The 24,718-nt window shown below is 39.2% G+C and overlaps 1 protein-coding gene and 1 non-coding gene across 6 annotated transcripts in view; one reads left to right on the top strand and one right to left on the bottom strand.

Annotated features, from left to right (window-relative positions):
- The window catches only part of MSRA (methionine sulfoxide reductase A), a 366,455-nt gene that overhangs the window by 16,860 nt on the left and 324,877 nt on the right, over window positions 1-24,718 (top strand). Inside the window, exons 1-2 of one of the 5 annotated variants that reach the window (XM_025394755.1) lie at window positions 15,445-16,315; window positions 16,516-16,590. The exons of 3 other annotated variants lie outside the window; for them this stretch is intronic. Coding sequence is in view for 1 of the 2 variants with exons in the window: in XM_025394754.1 (XP_025250539.1) it covers window positions 16,303-16,315 (13 nt within the window). In the remaining variant the exon portion in view is untranslated. Of the gene's footprint in view, window positions 1-15,444; window positions 16,316-16,515; window positions 16,591-24,718 lie in introns of those variants that run through there. One more of the 5 variants, XM_025394754.1, reaches the window with a different exon arrangement.
- On the bottom strand, window positions 2,114-2,185 carry TRNAC-ACA. Its single transcript has one exon. It is a non-coding gene; the product is annotated as a tRNA-Cys (tRNA).

Raw genomic sequence — 24,718 nt, 5'->3', positions numbered from 1 at the left:
GTTCTTTCATCAGAGCCAAGGTGAGAAGCCACTGTGGCCCCACAGAAGGATCACTGAGAGTGGGCTCAGGAACTCTGGGTTTTGGCTTGCTATTAATTTGCTGTGCAGCTTTGAGCAATTTACCTAACTTCTCTGGTCACAAAGTCGCTTACTTATGAAAAGTGCTTGAAAGCAAAGTTCCTGGAGGTTCTTCTTTCCTCCTGACCTGTGGTGATTTTAAGTGCTTTCTTGTGTTATGCTTAGCACTTTCTCTCTTCCTGTCAGAATTAATCTCCTTTCCTCAGAAGCTGATGAATTGAAACTCTAAGCCACACATCTTCCTTGCTTGGTCTCACTTGCTTCTTTCCCCCCTCTTTTTCTGTTTTTCCCCTTAAGGCAAAGGCAGAGAAAGAAGATGGAGGCCTAGCAGCCTGGTTGCTAATACAGTTACGACATTCTTCTTTTCAGTCTAGGGGAAGTTACTCTGGCAATTATGAATCCATATCCCTGCCTCGGAACTAACTTTATCCCCCTTTATTATTGTTTCATTTCAATGGGATGGCTTCTTGCAGATTTTTTTTTTAAAGTCTTTTTTTTTTTTTCCCCCCCAGAAATTTCTTACAGAGACCAACCCCGTTTTCTCTGAATATTTGAAAGTATAGTTGAAACTCAGGCAGTTTGGAAGCAGAACCATGCTGTGATTTCCTCCAGGAGCCGAGGTTCTTTGCACATGGACTGCACACGGGCCTTGTGCTTTGTGGACTGTCAGTTCTGTGCCAGCCTGCAGCTGTCTCTTTTTATTTTGTTGTGTTTTTTAGAGAAGTTCTCACTCTGGAGTGGAGGCTGGAGTGCAGTCGTGCAATCCCAGCTTACTGCAGCCTTGAACTCCTTGGCTCAGGCAATCCTCCCACCTCAGCCTCCTGAGTGGCTGGGACTGCAGGCTTGCATTACCATGCCTGGCTAATTTTTTTTTTTTTTTTTTAAATTTCTAGTAGAGATGAGGTCTTGCTCTGCTGCCCAGGCTAGTCTTGTGCTTCTAGACTCAAGCCATCCTCCTGCCTCGGCCTCCCGAAGTGCTGGGATTATAGGTGTGAGCCACTGTGCCTGGCCTTGGCAACTTCATCTTCAGTGTGAAATTTATTTACAGCTTTTCTTCCTAAAGACTAGCCTTTCCTAATTACCACATGCAGGGGCTTCCGTGCTGCTGAAGGCTGTTGTGCAAGGCATAGTCCAGATAAACTGTCTTGACAGAGAAGTAGCAAATGGGAAACAGGCTGAGGTTGGATGCTGGGGAGATGCCTGGGCAGGATGTCACCACATGGATTAAAATGGAGGTGGGGCAGGGCAGGGCCAGAGGCTAAGCCAGCACAGCAAAAGGGTAGCAGGCCTGTGTGGGCTGTACACAAGGTTCAGTTGGAGGGCCGTCCACAGCAACAGCAGGAAGGGGTTGATCAGGAGGCGTCATATAAGAACTAGGCAGACAGGGCAGTGGATGATTCCCCGTGGAGGGGCCTGCTCTGAGGCTGCTGGTGCTCCTTTGGTGGTCTGAACCTGGCATCCTGTAGCAGACTTCCGTAGCTCACTTGGCATTTGGGCCTCCTGCTCCTTGGCTTAGTCCCTAGTTCCTTGCCATGGGAACGTGAAGCTCTCCTTAACATTTCTCTAAATTCTGGAGTGTGTGTGTGGCTAGGGGGGTTTGTGTTGTCACGATTACTTCTGCCTCAAAGTTCGGGCATCCCCACATGTGCTCTTCTTTTCACACTGAATTGACTCCTTTATTTTTATTTATTTGTTTGTTTGTTTATTTATTTATTTATTTATTTATTTAGAGATGGAGTCTTACTCTGTCGCCCAGGCTGGAGTGCAGTGGGCATGATCTCGGCTCACTGTAATCTCTGCCTCCCGGGTTCAAGCAGTTCTCCTGGCTTGGTCTCCTGAATAGGTGGACTTACAGGCACCTACCACCACTCCTGACAAGTCTTTGTATTTTTAGTAGAGATGGGGTTTTAGCGTATTGGCCAGGCTGGTCTCGAACTCCTGACCTCAGGTGATCTGCCCGCCTCGGCCTCCCAAAGTGCTGGGAGCTGGGATTATAAGCATGAGCCACTGCACCTGGCCAACATAAAGGAAATTGAGGGAGTACCCAGATTTGAACTGGGGACCTCTTGATCTGTAGTCAAATGTTCTACCACTGAACTCTACCCCCTCTGCTGACTCCTGTCTCATTTTCTATTGAAACCTCACCCATGGCTTTGGTGGCTGATGCCTGCATCCCAGCACTGTGAGGGCCAAGGCAAGAGGATTACTTGAAGCCCAGAGTTTGAGACTAGACTGGACAACAAAGTGAGACCCCCAACTGTACAAAAATATATAAAAATTTTCCTGGCTGTTGTGGTGTGCACCTGTAGTCCCAGCTACTTAGGAGGCTGAGGCAGGAAGATTGCTTGAGCACGGAGGTCAAGACTGAGTGAGCTGTGATGGTGCCCCTGCATTCCAGCCTTGGTGATGGTGCGAAACCCTGCTGCTAAAAAAACCAAAAAGCCAAACAAAACAAAGCAAACCCAGCAAAACCTGACCCATAGCACAGGTGAGAATGTCCTAGATTTTCCTGAAGACTGGAAAGAGTGATGGGGAGGGGCCACACCACACACACCACAGAAGGGTGGCTGGGGGGCCTCTAACCCTGGTTACTCCTGCTGCCAAGATGGCCTCATTCACAGCTTCTTCCTGCTTGAGGGCGAAGCTGCCCACCTTGCTTCCCAGCCCTCCTTTCGCCCTCCTAGGAAAATGTATGTCATCTTTTCTCCCACAAAACAGATGGAGCACTTCTATTTGGCGTGGGTTCTCACTAACATCCGTGCGCTAAGGGTCTCGTCTTTTACTGCCAAATCTTACCAAGTTGTTTTCTCAAGCAAAGATGGGACTTTGTAAACACTGACCTGGGATTAAATTGTGTCACCTTGGAGCTTGAACCGCATGTCGAACCAAATAGGCAAGAGGAGGTGGTGACGGGGCTTGAGGGATCCCTCTCTGTGATCTCCATTCTGGCATGCTGTGACCCCCTTTGCCCATCACACGGCTGCGTTTTATTCCACCCGCTCCTCCTGTGAAGGGGACTGTGTTCACTCCATCACCTTATCCCTGGAGCACCGACCAAAGTGCCATGAACAGTGTAGGAATTCAATCAATATTTACCGAACGACTAGATGTGCTCAGCACGGTGCTAATGGATGATTAGAAAAGTTAATAATCTCAGCTCTTAAGGAGTTTGTAGTCTAGTCAGGAAGCCAAAAATAACACAGATGAGAATAATTAAGCCTCCAAGCTGATGGCACTGACTAGGGGTGCATTTATCAAGAATTTGGAAGCACATAACCATACTTACATTCTTTGTTGCATACATAACATTTAAATTGTGACTCCTATCCAACTTATCACTCATTCAGATACGTTTCTTTTTCTGTGTTAAAAACAAAAATATAAAGCCATATTTCCAGGGATTTTTAAAGGGCCCAAAAGATGAATTCGATCTTAACATCAGCAAATGACAATGTAGTTTTAACAAGTTACTTTGAATTAGTCAAATCTAAAACTCACTTTAGATTTGTTTTGTGGCTAATATTCTAATTGAGAGATTTCCATGGAGGTATTAGGATAAAATACTGTTTTTAGATATGTGACATTTCCCTGTATTTTAGAAATCTCTTGGGTATCTTAAGAGAAATTTAATCCATCCGATTTTGATCCAAATATAATTTACTCACAATGATGGAGAAATATTTGATATCCAGAGAAATCTATTGATGCACTTAAAGCTTTTCTCCGGGGAAATAAGAAATCACATTTTTTTTCCAGGGTGAATCAGAAACCTACAATGTCTAATTTTTCTGCTTATTTAACAAAACCTGAGTTAAGTATCAAATTGGGCAGTTCCAGATCAGTTGTTTTTGAGTTTTTGAGTCTTTTAAACTATGCAAAGGAAATTTTCTTCAAAGAGGTTTTCTTTTTTTCTTATTCTGACAGTTTCATCTGCTATCCTGTTTTTTCTCCAAACAATGATTTTTGAAGATTTAAGGTAATAACACAATTTTGATGTCTGTGAATTAATGGTGTCTGTATTCACGATGTTTCAGACCTGTCAGAGCTTGGAAATAGCATTTAAATGTATTGCTTAATTTTAATTTTAAAATACTTTCTCTGAGAATTAGATCCCAGTCCTAAGTGATTACTTTGAATTTCAAAGAGGGGATTTAGGCCAAGGTACAGCTAAATTTTGTGCTCTTGAAAGACCTGAAATCCATTTACAAATAAAATTGAAGTCTTCGTATCAGTATTACGTTTGGAAGTGAAATGTGCAAGGACTTGGGCAGTGTTACATCATAAGAGGCTGTTGGGTGCCATCGGGAGTCGAGGCAGGGCCTGGCATTTCAGCGACCCTGCTGCTCTGGATGCTGGTTATGGAGTACCCTCCGACTTCTCCCTGTGACTTGTCCACGCTTCCAAGTTCTGACTTCTGGCCTCCTAAGGATGGTGGTGTTCTAGCTCTTCTCTTTCACAGTAGGTTTTGCATTTCTGACCTGGGCCTTAGCCTCGTTCTTTAAGGTTTGCCTTCTGGCCAGAGCCCTGGGTAGGGGCCCTGCTCCTGCTCTGCAGCCCTCTGCTGCCTGTACTTAACAGCAGTGACCGCTGCCCGGCTCCACTGGCTCATGGGATCTGATGCCTGGATCATTGCAGTAGTCTTCTGGTCTCTTCTTTTAGTTCATCAAATAGATCTTAACCATGTAAACCTTCCTAAATATTATTTCACATGAGGATTGGCTCAATTGTAGTGGGTAGGTATACAAACTGGAGACAGACTACCTGGGTTTAGTCCCAACCCTGAAATTTGTTACTCTATGACCTTGAACAAGTTGCATGACCTTGGTCAAGCTAGTTAAGGTCTCTGTGCCTTAATTTTTCCTAGGCTGAAACATGGGGTTGATGATAGCCTGATGAGATAGGTATTATTACTGTGAAGATTAAATGACACAAAGAAGTGTTTAGAACAGTGTGTGGCTATAGTAAGTGCTAAATAAAATTAGTTATTACATGTATTGCCCTATCCTTTTAGAATTTGCTGTTTTAGAATTTTAGAATGTTTTTAATCTTCAATACTCGCTATCTTTTTTAATAGAAGTAGGTCTCAAGTTTAGAGATAGCTATAGGCTTTGTGAATTCAGTAACATTCTTTTATTTAAAAAAAATTAATTTTTGCAAATGATGCTGGTTCTCCTTTATATTTAATATAAAATTTCCTTTAAAAATCTAGGTAAAAAGTGAGTTTAAAACATATCAAGTAAATCTTAAATTAATTGTACTGTAGTTTTAAATATGGCAAAAATCATGAACACAGTGCTCAAAGGCCTGAAGTTTGAGGAAAATCTGTGAGGAGTGGTTGGGCCTCTGGCGGCTCTTAGCTGGCCTGGGGCTCTTTCTGCCCTCTGTGGGCCTCTGTTTTAGCCAGACAGCCCCCTGATCACTGCCACGCCCTGAGCATTCCTGCCTTTGGGCTTTTTCTTGAGAATATCCACCCTGTTCCTCGTTTCTAATTTCCACTCATTCTCAGGCTCTGTTTGAGATGAACATCATCTGTAAGGCCTCCCCAGTGCCTGGCTGCAGGACCCTCTTCTTCCTCCACACTTTCTTGTGCTGTTGTATGTGTCTGGCAGTCATTTCTTGGCACATGATATCTAATAATTTCCATGGATCTGTCCTGTTTCTGCAACTGGAAGAAGATGAGCGGAAGCTTTTTTAGGTGGGGCAGTATTTTAGTTATCTCAATATCCCATTGAAGGCCCGATACAGTACCTTTCCATTCCAAAATCTGTCCATGAGAAATGAAAATGTGAAACAGTACCTTGGATGCTTTCTATGTTAATATTTTCTGTTCTGTGTCCTTATTGAGGTATCGTTTATGTACCACAAAAGTCACCTCTTCTAAAGTAGTGGAGTTTCTTTTTAACAAGTTTGTACACTTGTGAAACCATCAATGCTGTCCAGTTTTAGAACACTGCCATCACCCCCACAAGTTCTCTCCTGCCTCTTTGCAGTCAGTCTGCGCTCCTGTCTCCAGCTAACAATTGATCTGCTTTCTGTCTCTATAGTTCTCTTTTTAAAAAGAAATTTCATAGAAAAGGAATCATCCAACATGTAGTCTTTTCTATCTGGACTTTTCTACCTAGCATAGTGTTCTTGTGGTTCTTCCGTGTTGTTGCACTTACTAGTAATTGTTTCATTTTATTCCTTAGTGGCAATAGACCATGCTGCTGGGCATTCGGATTGTTTCCAGTTTTGAGGTATGATGAATAATTCTTCTATGAAGGTACAGGTCTTTTTGTGAACACATTTTCATTTCTCATGGACAGATTTTGGAATGGAAATGACTGGTTCCTGTGATCAGTGTAACTTTTTAAGAAACTGCTAAACTGTTTGCCATTTTGTGTTCCCACTGGCAGCGTATGAGGATTCGTTTCTGTACATACTTGCCACACTTGGTATTGTCTATCTTTATCCTAATAGCCTTTCTAGCGGGTGATGAGGCATGAACTGAGGATGACTCTTGGGTTTTTAGGTTGAGCAGTTGGATGTTGGTGCTACCATTTAATGGAAGGTTGAAAGAGGAATGAAGTTTTTTGAGAAAAAACCAAGAATTCTGGTTTGGCCAAATTGAGTTTGAGATGCCAATTAGCCTTTCAAGAAGTACTTTTAAGTAGGAAGTTGGATGTATGAGGGCACCTATGTTAATTTCAGCTTTGTGAATTCATTCAATAATGAAACCTGGGATGGTTGCTTTACATTTGTATACCCTAGATATGAATCTGATGGTCTGAACAAGTCACATAATTTCGGATGTCAGTTACCTCATCCATAAAGTAATACCTATTTTCCTCCAAAGCTTAGGTGAGGAGTGAATGAGTTAAAGAGTGCATCTTGCTGTGGTGGTTATTCTTAATACATGATTTCACCTTTCATTTATTTCATTTTTATATCCATTGTGGCTTCTAACCTCATATTTCACACATAACAGGTACTCAGTAAATACTGACTTAGTGAATCAATGAATGCAAGTCATGACTATATACTGGTGGAGAAGGAAGGAGGGGAAGGGAAAAGAGAGGAGAGGTGAGGTGAAGAGAGTTGGGCCAGTGAGAGGAGAGAGAGAGAGAGAGAATGGATATAATTTGGATTGGCCTTAGGAAGGAGGGCCCTCAGAATTCCACACTGGAGCTTTGTGGAAAGGAAGTTTATCTTCTATGGCACCAGGGAGGCAACATGGAGGACATGATTTTGGGAGATGTTTCAGTGATAAGACTTGTCACGTGTAAAGCATGGTTGTGTTTGCAAAGTGTCTTATCTTCCTACTAGACTTTAAGCGTCTTGAGGGTTGGAACCTTTCTGATGTGCCTCTGTGTTTCCCAGAGCCTTACTAATTTCAGCATACTATAAATACAATAAATACCTATGAAATGAGTATGTTTTTAAAACTTCTTTCTTTAAGTGAAATGATATGCATTTGGTCGGTTGGTGGATGACTCATGAACAGGTTGTTTCCTTCCTGTGTCCCTGGGAGAGCGTGTCTGTGCTTCTGCCACAGCTCATGCATGGCCTGTATTTATAATTATTTGTTTGTACGTCTGTCTGTCTTTAGCTCCATGATGGCGGGGGCTCCATATCCCCTGGCTCATGTCCCGCAAGTAGTGGTTGTTACAGACAGTGCTGGAGAGAGTTGTTTGAGTGAATGGATGTGTCTAACACTTAAGCAATAGTGGGGAAAGGAGACCAGATCTGTGCTCTTTGGGGTTTCAGATTGTAGCTCTAAGGATCTAAACTTCCAGAGGGAAAGAAAGTAGGGAAATGGTCCATAACTCAGTTGTCTTCCATTTTCTGTGTTGTGGGCAAGGTAGGTCTGTTCTTGATATGGTTGGCGGAGTGGCTGCCTGTCCCAGTCTTCAACCTCAGATGACAATGTTAGCTTACGTTGTAAATATTCTGAGAGTGCCATACCCTCGAGGTTTCTTGTTAGGTTATTTTGTTAGGGAGTGTTTTCTGAGATTGGCTTAAAGCAAAGGATTTTAAACTTTTTCTAAGAGAGACATGTTTGATTTATTTTAATTTTCATGGGTTCTGCAAATGCTGTAGACTTTCTGACAAAAGCTCTGGTAAACCTCATACATATAAATCACAGAAAGGGAGGAATTAGGTAGGTGCAAAAGTAATTGCGGTTTTTGCCATTACTTTTAATGCAAATACTTCAGTTAATGCAGGGGCAATCTAGAACCTCACCTGCTTATCATTTCTTTGCCCACTGTCAAAGCCCTGAAGCATCTGGGGGACTTTAGGGCTCCCTGGAAGGAAGTTTGAAAAATCCCAGGTGTAGAGGAAGTCCGTTCATTCTGACTTCCTGTTTCTTCTGCCACTCTCAAGAGACTTCTGTTAAGTCTGTAGAAAGACTTCCCTGTGCTACCGTTGGTAACCAGCAACTATGGGAACCCTAGTTCACTGTTGGTGGGGATGTATTTTGGTATAGCCATTATGGAAAACAGGATGAAGGTTCCTAAAGAAGTTAAAAATAGGACTTCCATATGACCCAGTAATTCCTCTTCTGGGAATATACCTAAAGGAGATGAAATCATTACCTTGTAAAGATGTCTGCTCTCCATTATGTGTTGCAGCATTATTGACAATAGCTGAGATGTGGAAACAAATGTTTGTCAAGGGAGGAGTTGGCCAGGCATGGTGGCTCACACCTGTAATCCCAGCATTTCTGGAGGCTGAAGCGGGCGGATCACTTGAGGTCAGGAGTTTGAGACCAGCCCAGCCAACATGGTGAAACCTCATCTCTACTAAACATATAAAAATTAGCTGAGTGTGGTTGTTGCAAGCCTGCAGTCCCAGCTACTCTAGAGGCTGAGGCAGGAGAATTGCTTGAACCCGGGAGGATGAGTTTGCAGTAAGCTGAGATCACACCACTGTGCTCCAGCCTGGGCAACAGAGTGAGACTTCATCTCAAAAACAAAAACAAAAACAAAAAAAAATCTATCAAGGGAAGAATAAGGACCATGTGGTATATGTATACAATGGTGTATTAGCCTTAAGAAAGAAGATCTTGCCATTTACCACAGCACGGATGGACCTAAAGGATGTTATGCTAAGTGACATAAGCCACAGAGAAATATTACATAATCTCACTTATATGAAATACTCAAAAAAGATCTCAAATATTAATACACAAAGAATAAAGCAGCAGCTTCCATGGGTTGCAGGTAGAGAGAGGAATTGGGGAGATGTAGATCAAAGGATTAAAAAAAAAAGCAGATATGTTGGACAAATGAGAGATCTAATGTACAACATGAGGACTAAAGTTACTAAAATTGTATTGTGTTAGGGATTTTTGTTAAATAAGTAAATTTTAGCTGCTTTTGTCACACACATACACAGTAACCCTGAGATGATAGATTTGTTAGTCTGCTTCACTGTAGTAACCATTTTACTGTCTATATGTATCCCATAACATCACTTTGTAAAACTCAAATATACACAGTAAAATTTATTTTTTTTAAAAAAACAAAACTTCTAAGAATCAACTCCTTTTATGTTTCCCTTTTGTGTTCATTTTGACCTCTTCTTTGAGCTTGAATCAAAAGGTTTTGAGGCCACCAGTAAATCAGGTAAACAGTACAAACTGGAGGGAAAATGCCCCATATTTGTGAATTTGCCATTGCACATTCCCATGGACAGAGTCTGATGTGGGTATGGAAAGCAGCATCCTGTCCAAGGACGTCGCTAGGAGGGGAAACCACAGCAGGTAGAACATAGGTAGGTATTTGTCTTAGTCCGTTTTGTGTTGCTATAAAGGAACACTTGAGGCTGTATAATTTATACAGAAAAGAGGTCGTCTTCGTTCCCAGTTCTGTAGGCTATATAAGAAATATGGCACTAGCATCTGCTGACCTCCGGTGAGGACCTTTGTGCTGCATCAAAACTTGGTGGAGAAGGTCAAAGGAGAAGCGAGCACCTGTGAAGAAGGACCAAACCCAAGGGGCATCCTGGCTTTGTAACAACCCACTCTCAGGGAACAAATCTATTTCTTTAGAAACAGTCTCATTTCATGAGAGTGAGAACTCACTTGATCCCTTGAGAATGGCACAAATCAGTTCGTGTGGGATATGCCCCTATGACCCAAATACCTCCCAGGAGGCCCCACCTCCCAACACCATCACACTGGGTATCCAATTTCAACTTGAGACTTGGTGGGGACAAGCAAACCACATCCAAACCACAGTAGCATGAAAGGAGATGAGTCAGATCTTGATTAGTACTGAAAAGGTCTGTGTGTGCCTGCTGGGGTTCATAGTGCATGTAGAGAACAAAGTGAGTCCTGGGAAGCAGAGACTTAACATGCAGAGGGGGCTGGCTGTTAAAATTTTGAATTCCCTAGGGCCTGGCAGTGTGAGTTGGAAGACAAAAATGACTGGGTGCCTCTGGGAGGGCCTAGCAGTCCAGGAGAGCAGAAGCTCTCAGAGCCAGAACCAAGGGAGCTGGCAGAAGGGAGTGGTGTTTGGATGGAACCAGGAATGCTGGAGTTGGCTGGGATGGAACCAAGAAGTCAAAACAGAGTAAGGCACTAGAGTTAGCTGGGCAGATTCCCGAAGCAGATTCAGGTGGATAAGTGTTTAGCTAATGTATAGTATTGCCTCTGTGTAAGAGGCTATAAAGGATTTCTGGGAGTTTACATTGGGTTGTAACACCTGTAAATACTGGAGAGATGGACTGCAACTTTAAAAAAGTTGATAAAATTCACATACCATAAAACTTGTCATTTTATTATGTACAATCTAGTGGTTTTTCATACATTCACTTTGTTGTGCAGACATCACCATTAAACCATAAAAATGTTTGGTTCACTCCAAAAAGAAACCCCATAGTCACTGGCAGTCACTTCCCATTCTTCCCTCTGCCCAGGTCCTGGCAACCAATAAGCTATGTTCTGTGTCGATGGATTTGTTTCTTCTGAACCTTTCATATATATGGAATCATACAATATGCGGACTTTTGTGTGTGGCTTTTTCATTTAGCATGCTTTTTTCAAAGGCCCATCCATGCTGTAGCATGTGTCAGTGCTTCCTTCCTTTGTGGTGTTTAGTAATATTCTAATGTATGGCCCAACAACCTTGTATCTATTCATTAGCTGCTGGACATGGGGACTGTTTGCATTTGGGGTTATTGTGAACAGCGCTTCTGTGGGCATTTGTCTGTGCATTTTTGTCGAATGCTTTTCTGTGTGGAGGTGATCATTTGGGTTCTGTACATGGTTCTATTAACATGGTATTTTACATCGATTGAGTTTTATATGTTGGACCGGTCTTGTATTCCTGGGATAAATCACACTTGGTCATGGCTTATAATCCTTTTTATATGTTGCTGTGTTCAGTCTGATAGTTTTTTATTCAGAATTTTTTCATCTATATTCATAAGGGATATTGGTCTGTAGTGTTTTAAATTTTTACTTATGTTCATTATTCATTTTTAAAACCTGACAAAATTATATATATGGTATACAATATATTTTGAAATATGTATACATTGTAGAATAGCTAAATCAAGCTAATTATGTGCATTGCCTCACGTATTATTTTTTGTGATGTCACATATTGCAGAGTCTTATTTTTAAAGGCCAAATAGTATTCCATTTGCCATATGTATTGTCTTCGTTTATCTGTTGATGGACACTTAGGCTGATTTCATGTCTTGGCTATTATGAATAATGCTGCAGTGAACATGGGAGTGCACATTGTCTTCAGTATACTGATTTCATTTTCTTTGGATATATACTCAGAAGTGAGATTGCTGGATTATATGGTAGTTCTAGTTTTTTTTGAGGTGGAGTTTTGCTCTTGTCACCTAGGCTGGAGTGCAATGGTGTGATCTCGGCTCACTGCAACCTCCGCCTTCCAGGTTCAAATGATTCTCCTGCCTCAGCCTCCCAAGTAGCTGGAATTAAAGGTGCATGCCACCATGCCCGGCTAACTTTTGTATTTTTAGTAGAGATGGGGTTTTGCCATGTTGGCCAGGCTGGTCTCGAACTCCTGTCCTCAGGCAGTCTGCTTGCCTCAGCCTCCCAAATTGTTGGGATTACAGGTGTGAGCCACTGTGCCCGGCTGGTAGTTCTATTTTTAATTTTTGAGGAACCTCCATACTGTTTTCCATAATGGCTGTATTCATATTCCTTTCTATGGTGTAGATGGTTCCCTTTCCTCCACATTCTTGCCAATACTTGTTTTTGTTAATCTTTTTCATAATAGCCATTCTAATAGAGGTGAGGTAAAGGGTCTGTAGTAGTCTTTGCTGATATTCTGTATTTGTTTTCCTGTTCTTTATTTCATTTATTTCCACTCTAGTCTTTATTATTTCTTCATTATTTAGGAGTGTTATTTAATTTCCATATATTTGTGATTTTTCCTTTCTTTTTTTTTTTTGTCTGTATCGAGTTCTACTTTTATTTCATTGTGGTTGGAAAACACACTTTGACTCAATCATTTTAAATTTATTGAGGTTCATTTTATAACCTTAAACACATTGTCTGCTGGAGAAAGTTCCATGTGTCGTTAAGAATGTACACTCTGGCCGGGCGCGGTGGCTCATGCCTGTAATCCCAGCACTTTGGGAGGTCGAGGTGGGCGGATCATGAGGTCAAGAGATCGAGACCATCCTGGCCAACATGGTGAAACCCCATCTCTACTAAAAATACAAAAATTAGCTAGGCGTGGTGGCGGATGCCTTTAGTCCCAGCTACTTGGGAGGCTGAGGCAGGAGAATCGCTTGAACCTAGGAGGTGGAGGTTGCAGTGAGCTGAGATCGTGCCACTGCACTCCAGCCTGGTGACAGAGTGAGACTCCCTCTCAAAAAAAAAAAAAAAAAAAAAAAAAAATTTTGCTGTTATTGGGTATATTGCTCGGTAGATGTCTATTGGTACTAGTTGATTTATAGTGTTAGTCGAGTTTTCTATTTCCTTGCTGATCTTTTGTCTAGTTGTTCTAGCAGTTGTGGAATGAAAGGTATTGAAGTCTCCAACTATCATTGTTGAATTACCTATTTTTCTCTTCAATTATTTTAGATTTTGCTTCATGTATTTTGGGGCTCTGTTCTTACGTATGTTTATATTGGTTGTCTCTTCTTGATGAATTAACCCTGCTAGCATTATAAAATGTCCTTCTTTATCTCTAGTAGCAAGAGTTTTCTTAAAATCTGTTTTGCCTGTTAGTATAAGCATTCCAGCTCTCTTTGGGTTTCCATTTGCATGGTATATATATTTTCCATAGTTTTACTTTCAACCTTTTTGTGTCTTTGAGTATAAAGTGTATCTTTTGTAGACAGCATATAGTTGAACTATGTTTTAAAATTTTAATCCATTCTACCAATCTATGTCTTTTAATTGGAGTGTTTAATTCATTTAAGTTTAATGCAATTACTGATGAGATAGGATTTATTTATGCTATTTGGCTGTATTCTATGTATCTTTGTCTTTTTTGTTCTTCTATTACTGCCTTATTTTATGTTAAATATTTTCTCAAGTAACATTTTAATTTCCTTGCCATTTATTTTCTTCTATATTGTTGAGTTATTTGCTTAGTGGTTGCCCTGGGGATTACAGTTAACATCTTAATTTATAACAATCTAATTCAGATTAATGCCAACTTAATAATATACAAAAACTTTGCTCCTATATAGCTCTGTTCTATTCCTTCTTTACTCTTATTGTCACATATTACCTCTTTATACATTGTGTGCTTTTCAACATAGGTTTATAACAACAGTTTTATGCTTTTGTCATTTAAATCAGACAGAAAAGAGTACATTTATCCCATTTTAAATATTTTAGAAATGTTTAAGAATATTAAAAAATTTAAACTATATGGCATGTTTTAAAATACATTTATACTATTTGTAAAATACTCACTTCTGCAGTTACCTTTATACTTACTCCTATATTTCTTCATTGATTTGATTTACTGTCTAGTGTCTTTTCATTTCAGCTTGGTGGAAACGTTCCTGTATTTCTTGTAGAGCAAGTCTGCTAGTAATGAACTCTGTTTTTATCTGGAATGTCTTAATGTCTCCTTCATTTTCAAAGAATAGTTTTGCTGACATAGAATTCTTAGTTGACAGTTATTTTCCTTTCAGCTCTTTGACTGTGTTATCCCACTGCTTTCTGGTCTCCATGGTTTTCAATGACAAATCAGCTGTTAATCTTACTGAGGATTCCTTGCACATGATGAGTCGCTTCTCCCATGCTGCTTTCAAGAGTCTCTTTAGTCTTTGGCTACTAACAGGTTATTGGTTTTGAATTACAAATTCACTGTTAGCCTGCCCACATATCATCATCCCTGTTTGAAAGGACAGCACAGGATGCTTTTGTCAGTGCTTTAGTTCAACCCTTATGATATCTCTGTAGCATTTTTTTGATCTATCAACTTTATGGTTTAGTAATATGTGGTTTTGTTTTTCACTGTCATTCAGAGTGATATTTATGTGATCTGTTCCCATAACTTATTCACTTAATAGGTTTGTTGAACACCTGTATGTGGAAGGCTCTATGCAAGACTTTGTTTTCTTAGATAAGTGACACATGATCCTAATTGTGAGGATGACACATTTGATTGGCAAAGCACACATACTTAACTAATTACTATGCAGTTAGGATGAAGGTATACTATGTGCATAAACATAGTAGTTTGGGAGCAAAGAGTAAGAAGTCACTGATTTTCATATTTGGTAGATGAGCAAACTGAGGAGATTAGATAGATTAGCAATTTGAGACCTTGAGTTATCTAAATTTGAAAGTGACAGAATCAAGGACTAGAAGTCACTCTTCTGGGTTCTTTCTATGAAACAATGATGATTCTAGAATGTGGCTATTTTCTATGTTCAAGCCTCATAGGTAAAAGTGATTTCTTAAACCAGGTAAGCGTGTGAAGCACAGACTGGCTGTTTTGCTTCAAAAGGTGTTTATGGTAAAAATAAAAGCAAACAGTACTTATTTCATCTTATTATATTGTATTAATATGAATTAAGTAAACAAGTGACTATGTTAGAACTTGAGATGTCAAAATATGAAAAGATACTTACTCTTATTAAATTTACACTAGATGTTTTATTTTTCTTTTTTATTGTTATTTGTTTTGTCAAAAGAACTCTTGTCCTCCCTCCATCTGTAGTAAAATTTTGAATAGGTACAGTTTGTATTAGAGCCTCCTTAAAAATAAAGTTACAGATCAATCAAAACTATATTCGTTCTCCATAGGATAAAGCATGACATTTCTGGGCATACAGTTTTAATTTTAATCTGCTTGCCTCCGTTTCTATTCTCCCATGAGTCTTTGCAGCAGGACAAGGAAAAGCAAGTCTTATAAAAAGAAATACAGTATGTGGTGCTTATTAAAGTTACATACATCTCTTCTCACAGGAGAAATTTGATTTATTGCAGGTTGTGCATATGTCGCATATGGACATTTCTAGGGAACAGATTCCTTATTACTGAGCAGTGAATGGCTTCTAGTACTCCATTATTGCTCCGCGAACATGTTAGTAATAATTATGAAAGGTAGAATACCATGAAATCTGTAAGGTGATTTGGCAGAAGTCGATGCTGTTGGTGCCAGGATTTGGGTACCGTACCACAGTTTCCTGTTTTCAAATGTATTAATTGATCCGCAAAGGACATCTTTTGGAGACAAGAATTCAGACAGACTGGCACAGCCTGGACCTCCGCCAAGACTGCTCGGAAGGTTGCCATACTGGGAGCAAAAGAGTGAGAGAGAGAAAGAGGGAGAGAGAGAGGCAGAGGGAGAGCTGAGGAAAGAAAAAAAGGCAAGACTTGGCACAGCTCAGTCAAATCAGCTTCTTTTGTCTGCTTTCTCGGCTTGAGCTTCAGGAAAGAAAACCGTCCTGGGGTACAGAAAAACTCAGAACTTTTTGGTTTTCAAACTTAGAAGGCTTTTTAAGTCTCTTGGGCTATTTGAAAGTGTTGGTACATACAATGACGTTTAGTCACCAGTATTAAGGGAAATAAAAGCCTTTTTCAAAACGAAGCTTCCACAGTGTCCATGCATTTGGGAAATACCATATTTGATTTTTTGCATGTATGATTATACCATGAGAGACAGGATTAATATAGAAGATGGCAAGGCAAATTTCTAATAGAGGGAATATTAATTTTCTACAAAATAAAGTTTGTTCATCAACACAAACCTGCTTTCAAATCAAATCAGAAAGACATCCTTCGGAATGTGTTCAGAACGTAAGTTTTTAGATTTTATTTTATTTTATTTTTAGACGTTTATAGACATTAACTTTTCAAGGAGCCTTTCTAAGATTTTATGCAGCCCAGCCAGGAAGTCAGAGTAAAAGTTGTTTTATCCATGTGTTTAAGAAAACGTTTTCTTAAAGCAACAGCTTTTATTTCTGCTGCTTCATGCTGTCCTAAACTACATCCCCCAGCAATTAGTGACAACACTGAAGACCAGAAAGGCAAGCTGAAGACACCAGACTTCGCTTGAAGGGCAAACAAGAAATGTGAGCTTGGTCATTATTTTTTTGTGTGTCTTTGCTCTGAACCATTTTTGGGAGGTGGGTGGGGAGGTGTCTATGTCTAAGAGATGTATGCGATTAGTGAATTCTCATTGTGAGAAGGAAATGATGAAAGGTGATTTTTATGATGTTGGCAGAAATGGCTGGGAATGGTAGAGAATAGAAATTTAAATCTTTTGGAGAAGAAGTGGTGAGCTGTGTTTGCAATACTTGGAGAAAAATTCCTTAATTTTGGTTGATTAGATTTTATAATTAAACGATTCTGGTTCTCTCAAAATGTTTTAAGTAGAAGGAAAATTTAGAAACTTTACCGATTTTCTTTTTAATACTACCTGGTGTTTTACTTAGATATATACTTTATATCTAATTTCTGAACAATAAATCCTTCCTATTAGGCCTGATTGTGATTGGATTGTGATAGTTCTGTTCTTAAAAATCAGCATTATTGTAGGAGAGGTTAACTGTAAGGCATGTGTTACTGTGGACCACCCTCATTGTAAGTATTCTGTTTTTAAAGAGAGTTTGAGTTGTAGGATTAGGTTATGACTTCCTATATTCATGTATTTTCTTTTTATTTTATATGCTGAAAGAATACAGGAAAATTGTATCTATTCACATAAGTACTCATCATTTTGGGCAGTATGAAAGACTGCCCCTGGATCTGTGCTTTTGTTTTGAGTATGTAATCATTGATTTGTTAATCCTTCGACAATAAAAACCTGTCTATAGCTTTCCATTATTGCGCGCCTTAAATGATCAATTGTTTCAGATGTTTTTTATAAAATTATAGTGACACATCAGCAATCCTGAAAATGGCATTTAATATATAAATATGATTGAAAAATATATGAAATCAGAGGAGTTTGAACAGTTAAGCTTAAGTATATTCTTCAACTTTTTAATTAATCAACATTTTGATTTTCAGTAAAATGAAATCACTTAACGTTTATGTGTGTTGCCAAAATGACAACCTTTGTTTAATAAGCTCCTTTATACACTACCTCGCTGATACTCCTAAAATGGACGCCAAGACATGAAAGACATGCTGATAGGCACTGGGAAGGAAATGTTTGCCTGACTGCAGTCTTCCTTTTTGAATTGATTACTGGATCATTCATGCCTATACTAAAAACAACAATATATGAAACAAAAAGAAAGTTCAGCAAATAAGTTTAAATGAGAGCTTCATTTTAGTACTGACCGTCTTATTGCCGATTTATATTTACTTCCATTTACTTCTTAAACGTTTAACATAACTTCTTGCCTTTTAGGTTTGCTAAATATATAACTTATTTAAATTTTTAAGGCCTTTTTTTCTTGAAGTTAAAATAATTTTGCTAGCTGATTTCTTAACTTCTTTGCAGCGAACTCAGAACAAACTTATATCCAAACTATTTCATGTCCAATTATTTTCTAACAGTATGATCAAAAGTAGGTGAATTAAAAGACAAATATGTCAGAATATATCTTAAGAAATATTAAATTTTTTGATACTGGTAAAACTATATTTTACAGAGTGTATTAAACTTAAAATTTGATAAATATTAGTTATTATAGTCACTGAAGTTTCTTACCAGTAGCTTCTCTCTGGCCTACTCATTACATAGCTTAAAATGAAAGAAAATCTCCTATAAAGATGTTCCTTGTAAACCGGGTATAATAGACATGTCTTTGTGCAAGCTTTTTTTGTTTTAAAAGAGTGTGATTAAGAAGTTGCGTTGATTACATTTTTTTAAAAAGACATTTAGTTGTAACATAATGCATGCTTCTTTGCTTTTAGACCTTTTGTACTGCAAACACATTGACATTTAGGTTATTAACTATTTCCATATTAGTATTAATATTTCAAATCTTATTTTAAAATATATAAATACTAGTGGTTTGATTGTAAATGAACTCTATCTCAGCTCATATTTGTTGTTGTTTGAATTGTATAATATTGCGAAGTAAAATTATTAAGGCAGAAATGCATTAATATTTAACTGCTACTTGATGCCTATTATTAAATTCCATTTTGATGTATGTACCTGAACATGCAAGCACATTATTCTACAAATTAATGCGAACTTCTCAGGGAGCGTTAGTCCAGTATTTTATAATTACTGACTCATTTATTCATTTATTCAACAAATGTTTATTGAGCGCTCACTTAAATATGCTAATATTTTATTGATAAAGTTATTTTGGGTAATGGGGATGGAAGAGGGAATAGATTTAAAATAAAGTTTAAACGCCTAGATAGAAAAAGGCAGTACTATAATGAGATTTATTTCAACAAAGTATGTTCACTTTTCTTGCACAATACACATATTGTAGAGTGTGATTATAAAAAATCAGGAGATTAATTGTATTACACGTAGCTGTAAGAATCTTGTTTTATGACTATTTTGGTTGTTACATTTTATTGGCCAAAAAACTTGAGTTGTTCAAGTCTTCTGACAGACATGTAAAATAAGCAATTCAAATCAGGGAGGAAGAAACTAAGATTGAGCCCCTGCTCATATGCTGGATCTTACATATGTCAAAGCAGGTGTAATTGAACCTTCCAAGATGTGGCTGCAACGTAAACAACAGTGGCCTGTTTATGTGGGATTTTTTTCTTTCCTTTGTTTTCTGTTGTGAGACAAAGGAGGAAGATAAGGCCCATCCCACATCCTGAGGCCAGCATGGCCCTTTGAAAGAAAGTTTGCTAGGGGGTGGTGTATTTTAAATGGACCTATCAGTTCACTTTCTATATTCTAGTGGTTTGCATGTGTATGTATGTGTGTGTGTGTGAGAGAGAGAGAGAGTGCATTTAACTCAGTGGCCTAACTTTATTCCATGCAGTTGTTCTCTGATACAAAAAGGAGGCATAGGTTCATCTTTGAAGAGGAGATAAAAGTCACGTGATCCGAGGAGATGTGCTTGTAGGCTGCTTTGGTCGCCCAGGCGTGAGGCAGAGCTGCTGGCCCATGGAATGGAGATGAGAAGTGTCTCGGCCGCGGGTATACACTGCTGAGGTCATTCAGCAGATACTCCCAGAGGACTTGCTGTGTGCCAGGCAAAAGGTAGAATAGCTGCCCACAGGAATTCCTAATGTAGTTGGGTAGAGGAGAGGATAGGAATAATTGATGAATGTGGATACCTTTTCCAAATACCTTTGCCTGTTATTCTGTGTAATCCAAGCAGCCATGCTGGGCACAGGGACTGGTATGCAATGGCCACTTAATAAGTATTCATGGAAGAAGTAAACCGAGTGGTGAACTAGAGGATTATCTTCTTGAGTCTTATTTGACTAAGAGAGTTTTTTCCTTCATGGATGGGAAAACAAAAATCACTCTGCTTTCTTTCTTGTTTCTCTGTTGCTGGTTATGGGTTTAGAGGGGTGCAGCAGAGGGCCACATTATTTGTGACCATTTTAGGCTCTCTTGAGGTGGCCATTGGAGAAGATATAAAACAAGGACTTGCCTGGTATGGGGTGGCCCTGGACACCTGCTTTCTCTCTGGCCAGCTGTCCATTGTCTTGCATTCCCTGTGTCCTCATTTTCCCAAAGGATCCCATACTGTACCTTAGGACTTGGTGGTGCGGCCTGAGCATGCAGCCTGCCAGTGGAATGCCCAGTGAGTTGAAAGTGTTTCTTTTGAGGGCGGGACAAAGGCAGAGGAGATTGAGACAGAGAAGGTGGTGAGGGCAGTTGCGCAGAGCTGAGGGCGCTGCCCAGCAAGCAGCTTCAGTCCTGTTGTAGATGCAGCACCAGGGGCCTGTGAGGGAGCGAGGATGAATGTGGGGTCCTGAGTTAGACTGCAATATCAACAACTGCAGGCGTTGAGAGGGCATAACGTGTTATTGGGGGGGCTGCATGAGGGGATGTAAATGGGTTGCTGAGGCCAGTTCATGTTGAACAGAGTCTTTCTGGGTCTTTCTCCAGGGAGATTTTGATGCCCAGGAGAGGGAGAGGCAGAGTCAGGATCATTGTGTGCAGTTCTGTGTCCTAGGCAGTGAGGAGCTGGAATTTAGCCTCTGCTTTGCTGCCCAAGCCCTGTGCCTTGATCTGCTGCAGGAAGGTACCAAGTCCCCATTGTGCTTGTGGAGGTTCTGGGGTGCATACACGCTTGTAATTGGAATAGCAGGTATTGGGAGAAGGTCAAAGGTCTGTGGCCAGCGAGGGCGGTGTTCCAGAATCTGACCATGGAGTCTAGGGGGCTAGGGGATGTGATCAGAAGTGTTCTAGAGAACATGGTGAAACAGGGAAGGATGAGTAAGTAGAAATTTAGATCAAGTGAAAGAAAAGGTTCTGAGAGTACTGGAATTAGGAGTTTATTCTGAAACTCATCAGGTTATGAATAATTGCACCACCTCTGCAAGGCTCAACTTAAAAGTTTGGCCATTATTTTATTTCTCAGATTATTTTATTTCTCCAAAAGCAAGCCGAAAGTGAAAAAAGTTACCTGTGTGTGTTCTGTATTTCACATTATCAGAGGAGATGAACATTTTCTCCTCTTACAGTTAAGACTCTTAGTCCTATACAATTAGAATACCCCTTATGAATGGATCTGGAGGTTTTGTGCAAAATATTGAAGAATTAGTCCCTCTGGAGTGATGCCATTCTTTTATCCTTGTCTATCAATATAATTTGTATCTATTTTCCTATTAACCCTTCCAAGTCATTGTACCTTATCTGAAAAGATCAAAGTGTTCTCAAAGACCCAGGAGTGTTTCACCTTAGCTGTATTCATGGGAAAGCTGCCTTTGAAACAAATAGTCCTTTACCATCATGGGTTAGAGATAATGTTTCTCAGCATCTCCCCAACCTGAGTTTGAATTTTGACTCAATTTTTTGGTTGTGGGACTTTGGCCAAGTTATGGAAACCCAATTTCTTCATCTGTAGAACAGGGATCATGGTATTTCCCTCACAAGATTTTGGGAGGAGAAATAAGGAAATACTTAGCATAGTGTCTGGTATGTAGTAAATACTTAATAAATTGTAGATATTATTTATTTTAATTTTTTTTAATTTTTAGAAATTGATAAAATTTGTGTAACGTATATTTTACTGTCTTAACCATTTTTCAGTGGTATCGGGTACATTCACATTGTTATGCTACCATTGCCGTCATCAAGCCACAGAAGTCTTTTCATCTTGCAAAACCAAAATTCTGTACCCATAAACAATAACTTTCTATTCTTCCCTTCCCCAAACCCCCCAACAGAGTCATGGCAACCACAATTCTGTTTTCTGTCTCTATGAATTTGACTACTTCAGGTACCTCGTATAAGTGGAATCATGCAATGTTTGTCCTTTTGTGACTGGCTTCTTCCACGTAGCATAATGTCCTCAGGATCCATACATGTTTTAGCACATGTCAGAATTTCCTTCTTTTGTAAGGCTGAATAATACTCCATTGTAGGGACAGACCTCATTTTCTTTCTCCATTCATCTGCCGGTGGAAACTTGGGTTGCTTCCACCTTTTGGCTATTGTGAATAATGGTGCTATGAACATGAGTGCACAGGTATCTCTTTGAGCTCCTGTTTCTAGTTCTTTTGGGTATATCCCCAAAAGTGGAATTCTGGGTTGACAGTTTCATTTTTTCAGCACAACTTCTGTTGTACCCCCTTCTTTTGCCTTTGTGGTTTCTGATGAGAAATCTGTCATTTGAATTGTTTTGACCTTCAGCTAAGATGTCCTTCTTCTCTCACTACTTTCAAAATCTTGCTCTGTCCTTAGTTTTCAAGGAGTGTGTTATGTTGTGCCTTTTTGTGGATTTCTTTGGGTGTATCCTGTTTGGGGATCATTCACCTTCTCAAATATGTAGGTTTATGTCTTTTGCTAAATTGGGGAAGTTTTCAGGCATTATTTCTTTGAGTACTTCTCCAGGTGTGCCCTCTTTCTCCTTTCCTTCCACGCCTTGGAGGATGTGAATGTTAAAACTTTGTTATAGTTCTACCAGGGCTTGATACTGATTATTTTTTAAGTCTATTTTCTCTTTACTGTTCAGATTGGGTAATTTCTATTGTTCCTACCTTCAGATTCACCTCCTCTTTCCTCTATCATCTTCGTTCTGCTGTTTAGCTCACCTAGTGAGTTTTAATTTCAGTTATTATATTTTATCTGCTATGTCTTTACTGAGACTTTCTGTTTTTAAAATTTTTTTCCTGCCCATTTTTGATTGTTTGTTGAAACATGTTTATAATGGCTACTTTCAAATCCTTGTCAGATAATTCCAACATCTGTGCCATCTCAGTGTTGGCATCTCTTGACTAACTTCTCATTTAAATTGAGATTTTCCTGGTTCTTGGTGTGATAAATGATTTTGATTATATCCAGGCATGTTAGGTACTGTGCTATGAGACTGGATTTTATTTAAGCCTTCTGTGTTAACAAACCTTCTCCGACACTGTGCTAGCAGGGGAAAGGGGGGCACTCTCATTTTGTGAGGTGGGGGCGTAGGAGGGTACCTTATTGTTGCTAGGTGAGGGTGGAATTCAGGCTACCCATAGTTGATACTGTTATTTTTATTGATAGGTTTGTACTTGGTGCAGGAACCTGGACAGTGTCTGAGCTGTGTATTCCTTAAATTTAGCTTATGTTGTTGGTGCTACTTGTGTTTGATAACTTGTTTAATGATAGTTACATTCTCAAATTAGGAACTGAGCCTTCTTTAATCACTAGTTACCCAGAGATTAGTATGTGTTTACCACTAGCACATTGAATAAAAGAGTATAAGAGATGACATTATAGTTTCTACTTTATTAATTTAGAAAATTTATTTTTAAAATGAGAGAATACCCTACCTGGGCAAGATGTCCATTTTTTTTTTTTATTAACATGCGAGTTTTCATCAGACTTTTGCAACTTATTTTTAGAAGAGGTCGATATATTAAAAATAGTCAGAAGAAGCAGATTTGACTGAAGGCTTTAAAAATGTCAGTGATAACGTATTCTATTTCATTTGTGAATTCAAACCTGTAGCTTCAGGTCAGTAACACAGATCTTAAAGATGATGCATATAACTTTGGAATAATACATTGTCAGGGTTCTTACTGGTCATCTGTGCTGTAGCATTGACAGTGTGAGATCCCAGTTGTGCATCCCTTACTAACTGGATAATCTTGGGAAAGTCTCCGAAACTCTAAAGGTTGACTTTTCCTATAAGTGAAATGGCTGTCATAATACTGATATCAAAGGGTTGTTCAGAATATTAAATGAGATAATGTGCCTGAAAGCAATTTAGCTGATAGGTATCACAAACATGGGAGATAATTACCTAGTTTAGTTACTCCAGACACATGAGGGTGATGGATAAAGATAATGTACCTAATTCTGTATGCTTTTCAGCTGTGCATTCCAATAGACTGTTATATATGTGTGTATTTAAAATGCTTTAAAATTGTTTAAATATGGAAGACCTTCAAACATATAGCAAATTATTAAATAAAATACAATGAATACACATATACCCATTATCCAGAAGTGACAAATGCCATATTTATTTTCCTCAGATGTTAAAAAAAGACATTAACGATATAACTAAAGCCTTATTCTCTCACTTCTGAAGTTGGTGTAGAACAGTTTCATGCGCATTTTTGTGGAATTACCGCATATACATGTAGCCATAAACAATATATTTTACATGTTTAAAAACTTAGATAAAATATTTTATACTGTTGCTATCCTTTTGCAGTTGAAGTTAGATATTTCTGAGCGTTATCTCTATTGCTAATGCAGGTATAAGGCTGTAGAGTGTCTCATTTTAGTGTAGCCATTCTTCTATGGATGGGCATTTAGAGATCTACCTTGTGCTACCCATGCTGTCATGACCCACCTACACATCTAGGTGATCTCTAAGGGAGGACTTAGAAATGGAGCCCAGTTTCTGACTATTTCAACTTTACTCAGTAATGCCACACCATTCTCCCAACCATTTGTACTGTGAACCCAAAAGCGTTTGAGACAGGTCTCAATCAATTTAGAAAGTTTTATTTTGCCAAGGTTAAGGATGCATCTGTGACAGCCTTAGGAGGTCCTGACATGTGCCCAGGGTGGTTGGGGTGCAGTTTGGTTTTATACCTTTTAGGGAGACATATAACACATCAATCAATACCTGTAAGTTGCACACTGGTTTGATCTGG

The sequence above is a fragment of the Theropithecus gelada genome, chromosome 8 (assembly GCF_003255815.1).
Source record: "Theropithecus gelada isolate Dixy chromosome 8, Tgel_1.0, whole genome shotgun sequence".
Taxonomy (NCBI): domain Eukaryota; kingdom Metazoa; phylum Chordata; class Mammalia; order Primates; family Cercopithecidae; genus Theropithecus; species Theropithecus gelada.
Note: the sequence above shows the minus strand (reverse complement) of the source record. Positions and strands in the feature narration are given on the sequence as shown.